The following is a 10,094-nucleotide window of genomic DNA, read 5'->3' as shown; positions in this document are numbered from 1 at the left end:
TGAAAAACAGAAAACAGAAAACAAAAACAGAAAACAGAAAACAAGAGGGGGCCCGGGGCCCAGGCCCCCCACTGGGAGTAGAAAATACGCCCAGGGCCGCCAAGCAGGAGCAGATCAATTCTGCGAAGACTCAGACCAACATCACGGCGCGCTTGCGGGTGCCACCGAGGCCTGTCGAAGGTGACAGCGCCAAGGGCACCAGTCCTAGACATCGCTTTGCTGAGGTTGCAAGCCGAGCTGCAAAAGCAGCCAAGACGTCGTCAGAAGATGGAAGTAAGCACGGTGGAAGCAAGCATGGTGCAAACGCTTATGCACCCGCCGCCGACGAGAAGGACGACGAGGGCAGTGCCGAGGCGACGGCAGCCACCGATCTCCGTTCCAAGGAACGGAAACATCCCTCGGGAGCGAAATTTGCCTTCTCGCCGCTGTCCGTCTTCGGAGGTGTTTCTGCAACCGAGGCGCGCAGGCTGCGCATCGCGCCTGATCGTGTTGGCCTCGTCCACGCCCGCCTCTGCCGCATGCTCACGGAGCGCCGCTTCAACGGCGGCCTCGCCGTCGACCCGCCTGTCTTTTCCCGCGTGTACCAGGCGCTTTCGGAGGGGATGGTGGCCTTTGCGCAGGCGCGCAAGGTGGAGGACACCCCCTTCCCCTTCCCGTACGCGCAAATGGTGGCAACGATGCTTTTGCTGCTTATTCCGATTGTCCCTCTCGTGACCGTTGCCAAAGTCGGGCACTTTGAAGACGAATGGGGGACTTCGGAGATCGACCAGCTGGCTAAGATCGAGGGGGCGTTCCCTTACTCGATGTGGGTCTGCTCAATGATCCTCGGCCCAGCCCTCTCCTTCGTCACGATCCTCTCCTACTTTGGGCTCAACGAGGTGGCGCGCGACATGGAGGAGCCCTTCCTCTACCCGCCCAACGACCTGCCGTGCGCAACCTTCCAGGACGACTTCAATATGCGGCTCATGTCCATCCTGCAGGCAGTGTGCACTGGAGAGGGCCCCGCTGGCGAGCAGCTGTCCATGGACGAGGACGACGCGGACACGGTTGCTACTGCGAGCGCCGTGGTGGACTTTGCTCGAGCGGCGGCGCAGCCACTTGCGTGGGGCGACTTTGCAGGCTCTGCGTCTGGCCGGAAGTCGTCAAAGACGGAGGTCAAACTGCCCAGGACCACATCAGTGGGAGCGATTCCCAGCACTGCTTCCGCCATTTGGAGCTCCATCACGCCGCGCAGCGGGGAGTCGCGTCTGACGACGGAGGAGTCGCTCGCCCGCGTTCAAAGAGCATTCCGCCGCCGCAACAAAGCGAAGAAGGCCCGGCACTCCAACCGGGACCTCATTCTTCACTAGGCAGAGCGGTGCTAGGAAACATAGGTGCTATAGGGACGCGTCTCAGCATGGACCATGGGTTGCATGTGCCCAAAATGCAGGTGCAGCGCTAACATACTGTACGTTCTTCTCTCTTATATTAGGAAAGGTGTGTGTAGAGAGCCGTAGCCCGTACTCTCTCTTCACCCTTTTCAGAGTCTCTCTTCTACCCCGGACCGGGGCGCGGGCAGTAGAGGGCCCACAGCGTCCTAATCTAAAATCTGAGGATTCAGGATTGAGGCATCGCTTTAGTGAGGCCAAAGTGAGTTTATGGATGGGTGAGAACGATGCGCGACACGGGGAGGCACGCGGACCGACTCGTCGGCGACTATGCTGCACGCCGTTTCAGAATTTTTCTCAGCGTGAGCGAGACGTGGAAGAGTGCCACCGTCGGGTAGGACGGGTCGGCCCGGAGCAGCGGAGTAGCCGTCGTGGTCGCGGCGAGCAGCGCCGGCCACTCCGGCGCCGCGTCGGCACCGTGGGAGCATGTCCACCGCCACTTCGCGGTCGCAGCGCTGTTGTCGCCCAAAACGCCGCTATGTACCTTTTCGGCAAACCATCGAGCTGCAAGTCGATTTCGACGCGACGGGCGCATGGAGGCATCACGTCTCCATGCGCCCGTCAAGTCGGAGCCAGTCTGCGGCGACCACAGCGCTCAGAAAGGTACATAGCGAGCTTTTCAGAGTCAAGCGATTGCGCGAAATCCCACACTGGTGGATTTTGGGGCGCTGTGGGCCCCCTACGGGCAGGGGGAAAGGGGAGAAGGGTAGTGGGGAACTGGGGAATGAGCGAGAGATACTCTAGTGAAACGGCCCCGTCGCCGTGTGTACTCCCTCTAAAGTCTAATGACTAATCTCTATATACAATATAGAGAGTTATAGACGCGGGTTGAGAGAAGAACACTCGTGTGATGTACATGGCGACATACAACCGCATCTCCCTGTACCACAACTCGTCACCAACCACCATCCACACACGCATCTCCACTCACCTTGACTCTCCATCTCGAGCCTAGTATCACCTGTTCCCCATGCCGAGCGCCGTTCGCAGCGCCGAGTAGGTGAGATAGCCGCTCCGCAGCTCGGATCGAGAGACCGCGCCGTCTGCGTTGATATCGAGCATCTGCCAGATTGCGTCGGCCGTGCAGCGGTACTTGGGGTCGCCGTAGCCGTTGCCCTTCAGGTATGCGGCCAGCTCCGACCTGGAGATCGCGCCGTCGCCGTTTGCGTCGAGCGCATCAAAGACGGCATCCGCAGCAGACAGGCTCAGTCCCAGGGCGGCACGCAGCGCGGGATCGTCGTACCGCCTGAAGCTCTCGCGCAGCTCCTCGGGCGAGATTTCGCCTGTGGCGCAACGCAGTGTGAAATCTCATCTCCGTGCCATCATCTCACCGGGTGTTTAACGGAGAGGGCACCGTCGCGATTTAGGTCGAGCATGTCAACCACATGCTCGATAGCGCCCGTCGCATACCCCAAGCTGCCGAGGTGGTTGGAGAGCTCCTCGAAGGATATGAGCCCGTCACCATTCTCGTCGATGCTACGAAAGAAGGCATCCGCCTCGGCGTCCACGGTGTCGGCGTCGGCGGCAACAGCCGCGGCCGCTCTGGCCGCCACAGCCTGCCTCCCGGACACCAGCTTCGGCAGCGCGCTACGATACGGCGCCCATGCTGTCAGGGAAAGAACGAGTGGCAGAAGCATGGGAGGAGCGAGAAGCATGGTCGGGTCGGAGCGAGGCAGAGAGAGGGTGGTTTACTGGATTTTTCCGCGCACAATTTTTCTTTTTCTCTGTGAACACCCCCCTGCGCTCGGGCCTTCTAGGCCCGCGGGTAGTTTCCCCCCATCCCCAGGGCCTCCAGGGCTCGCTCGCACCTCAACCTCTCACAGACCAGCGCACACTCAGCGCCAAAGCGCCATTATAGGACGTATTTTCTTCTCAATAACAAGGCTGTGAACGGACCGTTGGACAGAGGCTTTTGTTCGTAGAGGAAGGTAGAAAAAATGAGGGGCCCCGCGAGAAGTCAAAAGAGAAAAGTGAGGACCGGCGGACCGGGTTGGGGGCTTGGGCCGCGGATGCGTTGGGCCAAACCGCCGCCCCCCCCCCGGCCCCGGCGCAGTGACCAGTGTCCAAGTGCTCCAAGCACCAAGGACAAAAGTGAAGGAGGGAGGACCGAGGGATTTGGGGACCAAAAACACTCTCCGCGCCCGGCGCATCACACCACAGAGTGCAGCCGCCACCCATGCTCCACCTCATCCCGCGCCCCTCCGCCTCCGCCGCCGTCCTCGCCCTCGCCTTTGCCCGAGGCTTCCTCGCCGGTGGGTGGCGTGACCACGCCCGAAAACACCCAGGTCGACTTCTGCTCCCTCGCGCTTCCGTCAAAGGGCGGCAGCGGCTGCTCCGAGTGGCAATCGAGGATGGTGTACCGCTCCTGCACCTCGTAGCTCACGTGTAGCAAGCACGAGCCTGCCGGCGTCTCGCTGTCGCTCTGCAGGATCTGGGCGCGGCTCAGGCGGCACGAGATCATCTGAAAGTCGGACTCGTCGCCGGCCAGGTCCACCCGCTGGGCATTCCGCGCCATGTCCTCCATGGTCGCCTGCATCGCGTCGAGGCACTGCTCCGAGACCAGCGGCTCGAGCACTGGCCAGTCGCGATTATACATCGCCCGCAGCACGACGGGGTAGGCGCCGGACGCACCGCGAAGGAAGTCCTCAAGGTCAAGCCCGTGAAGCATGCGCAGCGTCAGCCACAGCTCTGCGCGCCGCCAGACGGGCAGGCCCGGGTCGATGAGTGTGGAGTCGGCCATCCACGCGTCGACCGTTTCTGGCGGTGCGAGCGGCCGCGGCGGATCCGAGCTGCCGCGGCCCCAGAAGATCCGCCGCGAGGTGGCGGCCTGAGCCAGCCGAATCGGACGCGCGCTCCGCAGCATGGAGATGGCGTCGCCCTGGGAAATCAAAAAGAGATAGTCGAGGGGCCAGCTGCAGAGCCAGAGGCGCCTCACAGCCCCGGTCGCGCAAAACCAGAGGACCCCCCGCACAGAGAGAAAAGAAGCGAAAAAGCCAGACGGCGCGCCCGAAAAAGAAAACGCGGGAGACGGCGCCCAGCGCCAAGGGGACGCGAAGCATGGACGGGGGCAGAGATCGCCGCCCTCCCGATCCGCGCAAAAAAGAGGAGGGTGTGGGAGTGGAAGCGACACCGACGGAACGTGCGGCGGAAGGGGCGAGGGAAGCTCGACCCAGACCTGGACTTCTACGGGGTACCCGCAGTCGAACCCGCCTCCAGCCCGCTCGAGAGGGCGGACGCGCGAGCACAACGGCTGGGGATGAGGCCCCTCTTAGATGAGGACCTGGCACACCTGGGAATACCCGCGGCCTACACATGGCACATACCCATCGCCGAGTGGAATGCACTCATGAAGGCACTCCACGGAAACGGAATGAGCAAGGGTGCGCAGAAAAAGGCGCCACGGAAGAAGGCGCACGGACAAGCCCATTTCAAACGTCTGCGGCGGGGGCCTCGAGAGCATAGAGGGGGCGATGGAGGAAATCCGGGAACTAAAAGAGGGGGGAGGCGCACCGATCCGCAACACGGGACGGGAGGCAACAAAGAAGTTGGTGGAGATCATCAGATACATCAAGGAGGGAGGGGTGTGGCTCGCCACGCTGGCGGATACGCACCTCGGGGAGGAAGAAATGCGCGAAGTGATAGAATACCTCGGGACGCAGGGGATAGAGGCGTGTGGGACCCCAGCCTACAAAGACCCGGCTGCGCGCGCGCTCAAAGCGGGGGTGTTGATTGTGTGGGACCCGGACCACCTGCAGGCAAAGAGAGACGGGAAGCGGGAAGTGGCAATGGAGGAAGTGGTGAGAGGTCGTGTCGTGAGGGTGGAGATGGAGGACGTGGCAAGCGGGTTGGAGTGGACACAGATAGGAGTCTACATGCCAGTGAGGGGACAGGCTAAGATAATGGTCGCGGCGGGCGGAGGGACGGACGGCACGGAAACAAAGGACCCCGCCCAAGACGCGTGGGAGAGTTTAAGTGACGAGCTAGACAAAATCCATGGGGAATACATGATCGGTGGGGACTTCAATGCCGAGACGGAGGCCTTCCTACGAGGCAGAGGCAAAAAGGAACGGACTCTCTCAGACAGGATGTTCAACAGCATGTTGACCGAAGTGGGGCGAGACCTGAGAGCGATGGCGAACGACGCAACGTACCGGGCGGGCACGCAAATTGACAACTGGATAGTCACCCCGGAGCTAGCGAATGTGATGGGACGCGTACACACCATGCCAGGCGTATGCGGGAAAGACCATGAAATCGTGGCAGTCGAGTACTATGGGGCGGACGACCCAGAGGGGAATCGGGAATACCGACCGAAAGGAGTCAGCCGAAAGTTGGACCGAGACGCCGAGGAGGCGTTCTCGAAGACTGTACAGGAAGCCTACGACACGGTGATGCAAACGCAACAAATCGCGACCCCGGCGGAAAGGCTGAAAGCGATGACAAAGGCGCTCACAGACCACGCCAATGTCGTGATAAAAGAGGCGCAGGACAAATTGCGACTAGAAAAGGAAGGGGATAAGGGCGGACAGACCGACGGGACGGACGAGGATAGGGGCGAACAAGGGGGAAGCGGGCAGCAAGACACCCAACGACGAGGACGACCCCCCATGTCGCAGAGGGAGAGACTGCGATGGAAGATAGCAAAGTGGAGACGGATCACGCACGCGGTCCGAAAATGGAGCGGAACGCTGAAAACGGCCTACACAAGAAAATGGGGAGGAAAGGGATTCTGGACACAAGAATGCCTCAGCAACCTACTGCGGAAGATCGACACGCCGGACCTGTCCAACAGTGACAGAAGGAAAGCACTATTAGAGGAGTGCGAGACGCAGATAGGGAAGGCAACCTCCGAGTTCCTCGCATGTGAGGCGGAGAGAGGACAGAAACTGACAGAAAAGATGGAAGAGGTGGTCGTCGAACTGCACGGCAATGTACACATCGCCGTATTCGACATCGTACACACCGAGGCGGGAAGGAAGGCGAGGGGGGGAGAGCTTAGAGCAATGTACGTCGAGGGAGAAGAAGAGGTGATATGCCCGAGAACGAAGGAGAAGGTGATGAAGCGAAAGGTTGTCCGGGGGGGGGCGATCAGAACGGCGGCGGCGGAAAGGGGGCGAGAGATCAATAAGAGGCGAGAGGTCGACATGAAGGCGGTAGAGAAGCTGCTAGAACTGACCCAACCCGAGACGGGGGGACAACCCACATCGAGCGAGGGGACGGAACGATTGAAGGAGGAGGTACTCACGTGGGCGGCGTGCGAGAAGGCCATAAGACGATTCAAAAGGGGCAAGGCGGTCGGCTCGGACCTACTCGACGGATACTTACTGCGCATAGCAACGGAGGACATTCAAAAAGACTACTGGCGTCTGCTGGTAGAGATTGTCGAGACAGAAGCGTATCCGCGGGAATGGAATGACTGGATTGCGATGCTAGCGATGAAGCCGGGGGAGGACCCGAAGGAGCTCGAACGAAGGCGCGACCTCTGGGTCCAGCCACAGTCGTTAAAAGGTCTCATGCGAATGCTCCTACCCGAATATGATAGAGCATGCGCGAGAGTGGTCCCCGGCTCGCAATGCGGCTTCACAGCTGGAAAGAATGCGCCAGCGCAGACACTCACCGCACGTCTGCACGCAGAAGAGTGCATGATAGAGCGAAAGATGTGCGTAAGAGGATACATCGATCTCGGGACCTACTTCATGAGCGTAGTGCACGAGGTGCAATGGAAGGTGGAAGAATGGGCGGGGGTGCCGCCCGACGTGACGACTGTGATGAGAGCGCTAAGGGAGGGACTTGGGGAGGAGCTCCCAAGCCTCCAAGGCAGATACGAGACGGGCTATGGACTGAGCGACCGATTCCCCATCGAACAAGGCCTCGGCCAAGGGTGCCTCCTTTCGCCCGCACGTAGCAAGCTCATGCTAGCCGTGATGCAGCGAACAGTCAGCAAGCTGTGTAGAGGATTTGAATTCACAGCGGCGGGGGAGAACGTGCCGCAGCTGGTTTATGCCGACGACGGCCTGTTCCTCAGCAACGACATAGCCACGATGCAGCTCGCGCTAGAGTGTGCCTGGTTAGTGACAAAGATCTGTGGCAACAGCCTCCAGGTCAAAAAGAAGAAGAAATCGGCATGGTCAGCGACGTACTGGGAGAACAACGAGGAGCGGGATGTCGAGGGCTACGAAATGAGGATGCCGGATGGCATGCCGATACCACAGCTGAAGGGAGACGAGAGCTACAAATACCTCGGAACGGAGCTAAGGACCGGGTGGGCAAACGGCGAGGGCCAGACGGAAATGAGGGAGCGGTGCGTAGCGGACTGCAAGAGAGTAATCTGGATCATAGGCAACCTGCCGCACTTGACAGGAGAGCAGATCCGACGCAACATGGCGCTAGCACTGAGCGGCATTATCGGCTACTACGGCCGGTCCACGGGGTCATCACATGGGAAGACTGCCAGAGCATCGAACAAGTGAGGGCGAGCGCCCTAAACGCAAAAGGGTACTCGGTAGGAATCCCGCGACTACAAATATACGATGTGAAGGAGAGAGGAGGGATGGGAATGGAACACGCGTACACGTACGCAGCGGCGGCGCTGATCGATCAAGTGGACCGGGCCCTCAGCGCGGTGGAAGGGGAACCAGCGAGGGTGGCCGTGGAGAGCAGCCTAGCGCACACGTTGAGGAGGCTGGGATGCCGAAGTGACAACCCGCTGGAGTGGAAGCCGAGCTGGGACTGGGAAAGGGAGCTCTCGGACGAACTAATGATCGAAGCATATCTAAAGGCAAAATGGAGGTGTGGGGTGGAGACGGTCACGACAGCGGGGTGGGAAGAGAGCAAGAAGGGGCCGCTCAGACCCGAGGCGTGGAGAACGACCGAGAGCCGAAAGAGAGTATTGGGCCCGCTCCTCTTCGAGACAAGGAGCCATGGCTGGAATAACCAAGGCCTCGCGTGTGACTTTGCACGTAACCTAGCCAAGCACGGGATAGCGACATGGTCGGACGTGTCAGAATGGGGCACCGGGGAAGTGTTGACGTGGCCGCAAATGAAGCGAGTCTATGGCCTCAAAGACAACACAACGGAACATAGCGAATACAAGAGGCTGGCGGAGCAGCTGGAGCGACCAGAGTGGGCGCAGCTGCGACAATACTGGAAGTGGGCGGCCATAGAAGAGCGCGCACACGGACAGAAGACGGAACGGAGGGCGCCCGATAGGGTGCGGAAGGTGAAGGCGGCAAGGAAGGCGCCGACCTGCTACGGGGGAGGCACGGAGGACGACGAACACGGATGGGAGTACCTCTGCGAATGGGAAGGCGAGCAGAGCGACAGCTGGGTGTGGCACGATAAGATGCCCCACACATGGGAGCGGGAGCTAATGCACGCGCAAGGCGTGAGACGGCAAGCGGCGTCCTGGGGATCACAATGTGACGACCAAAACGATCTTGGGGGCCAGGGTGAGACAACAGGTCGGGGTGCCACATGGGGCGCACCACAGGCGTATTTTAGAGGGGGAAAAGAAGCGGGGAATGAGGGGCCCCGCCACGAGAAGTGCGTTCTGGGGATGCAGAGCGTGCAAAGCGGCTAGGGATGAGGCCACAAAAGAGGCGCGCGAGGCGAGGAGGAGACGCGGGGAGCTGAAAGACTGGGACGACTGGAAACAAGAAGACAGTGAGCCACCACAGGCGTCGTTGGCGCACATACTGAGCGGCAGCTGCGCTGGAAATAAGGAAGAGGCGCGTCACTTCATGCGGAAGCTCGACAAACACACAGCGAGGGCGACAGCAAGAGTTGAACGGGAGGCGCCGGACTCAAAAGACACCGCCACATTCCTGAGACGAGCGAGGGCAGCCTCCTTAAAGGCGAAAGGGTCTAGATTTGGAGCGCTCGCCGAAGAGGAGTACGACAAAATAGCGCCCGTGATTGCCTGCACGCTACCCGCACTCACGGACTCCATACCCGAAAGAAAGAGAAGGGAGCTCGCGGGAGAGGTGACGAGTGAACTACAGGTAGTGGGGAAGGCAGCCTCGATTGCCATACAGACATGGGTGCGAAACAACGACAAGACCAAGGCACGGGCAGAGGAACGAGAGAAGAATATAGGGTGGATAAAGCGCCTGTTCACGGCATGGAGGGTGAGCCACACCGAACGTACCGAGCGAAGAGCCGAACGGAAGGAGGACGGGGAAGATGACTCCGAGGAGGACGAACCAGTGGAAATTCAGTTGTCAGATGTCACGATGCATCCGAAGGGGACCCCAGCGCCGGCATCATCCGTAGAGGCACGAGTGTTCGAAGAGAGAGTGGACCTGAGCAACAACATGACCTGCAGGCAAATGATCGGAGTGGGAGTCAGAAATGTGGTCCTTGCGCGAGGGGAGCTCGATAGACTCGAGGGGCCAGGATATGCAGCAAGGAGGGCGGAGCTGCGCCGAAAGGCGAAAGAAGCCGAGAGAACAAGGGAACGGCAGGCGGCGGCGGCGCAGGACGAGGCAGAAGAGAATGACGCGACAGAGGAGGAAGTGACAAGGGAGAGAACGACGAGAGTGGGACGGCCGCGAGGTGGCATGAAGGTTGCAGCGAGAATCGGCGAGAGACTGCGAAAAGAGATAGGAAGAGGCAGACTCCCTAGGGTGGGCGACGGCTAGCGCATCACACTCCTCTCCTTAAAATCCC

General features: G+C 60.4%; 3 protein-coding genes across 3 annotated transcripts; 1 reads left to right on the top strand and 2 right to left on the bottom strand.

The window, feature by feature from the left end:
• Positions 1-107: 107 nt before the first annotated feature.
• EMIHUDRAFT_244993 (hypothetical protein) lies at positions 108-1,349 on the top strand (the record flags this gene model as incomplete). Its single annotated transcript, XM_005768901.1, has 2 exons — positions 108-158; positions 225-1,349. Coding segments are annotated over 2 exons (1,176 nt in total), but the record flags the coding sequence as incomplete, so codon positions are not given.
• Positions 1,350-2,384: 1,035 nt separating this feature from the next.
• EMIHUDRAFT_118982 (hypothetical protein) lies at positions 2,385-3,082 on the bottom strand (the record flags this gene model as incomplete). The annotated part of the gene is made up of 2 exons (XM_005768900.1): positions 2,385-2,710; positions 2,782-3,082. The coding sequence occupies 2 exons, from the start codon at positions 3,080-3,082 to the stop codon at positions 2,385-2,387; spliced, it is 627 nt and encodes a 208-aa protein (XP_005768957.1).
• A 33-nt stretch (positions 3,083-3,115) lies between these two features.
• On the bottom strand, positions 3,116-6,974 carry EMIHUDRAFT_244991 (hypothetical protein; the record flags this gene model as incomplete). The annotated part of the gene is made up of 3 exons (XM_005768899.1): positions 3,116-3,151; positions 3,694-4,305; positions 6,957-6,974. The coding sequence occupies 3 exons, from the start codon at positions 6,972-6,974 to the stop codon at positions 3,116-3,118; spliced, it is 666 nt and encodes a 221-aa protein (XP_005768956.1).
• Positions 6,975-10,094: the final 3,120 nt, after the last annotated feature.

The sequence above is a fragment of the Emiliania huxleyi genome (assembly GCF_000372725.1).
Source record: "Emiliania huxleyi CCMP1516 unplaced genomic scaffold EMIHUscaffold_442, whole genome shotgun sequence".
NCBI lineage: Eukaryota > Haptophyta > Isochrysidales > Noelaerhabdaceae > Emiliania > Emiliania huxleyi.
This window is presented reverse-complemented; position numbering and strand designations above follow the sequence as displayed.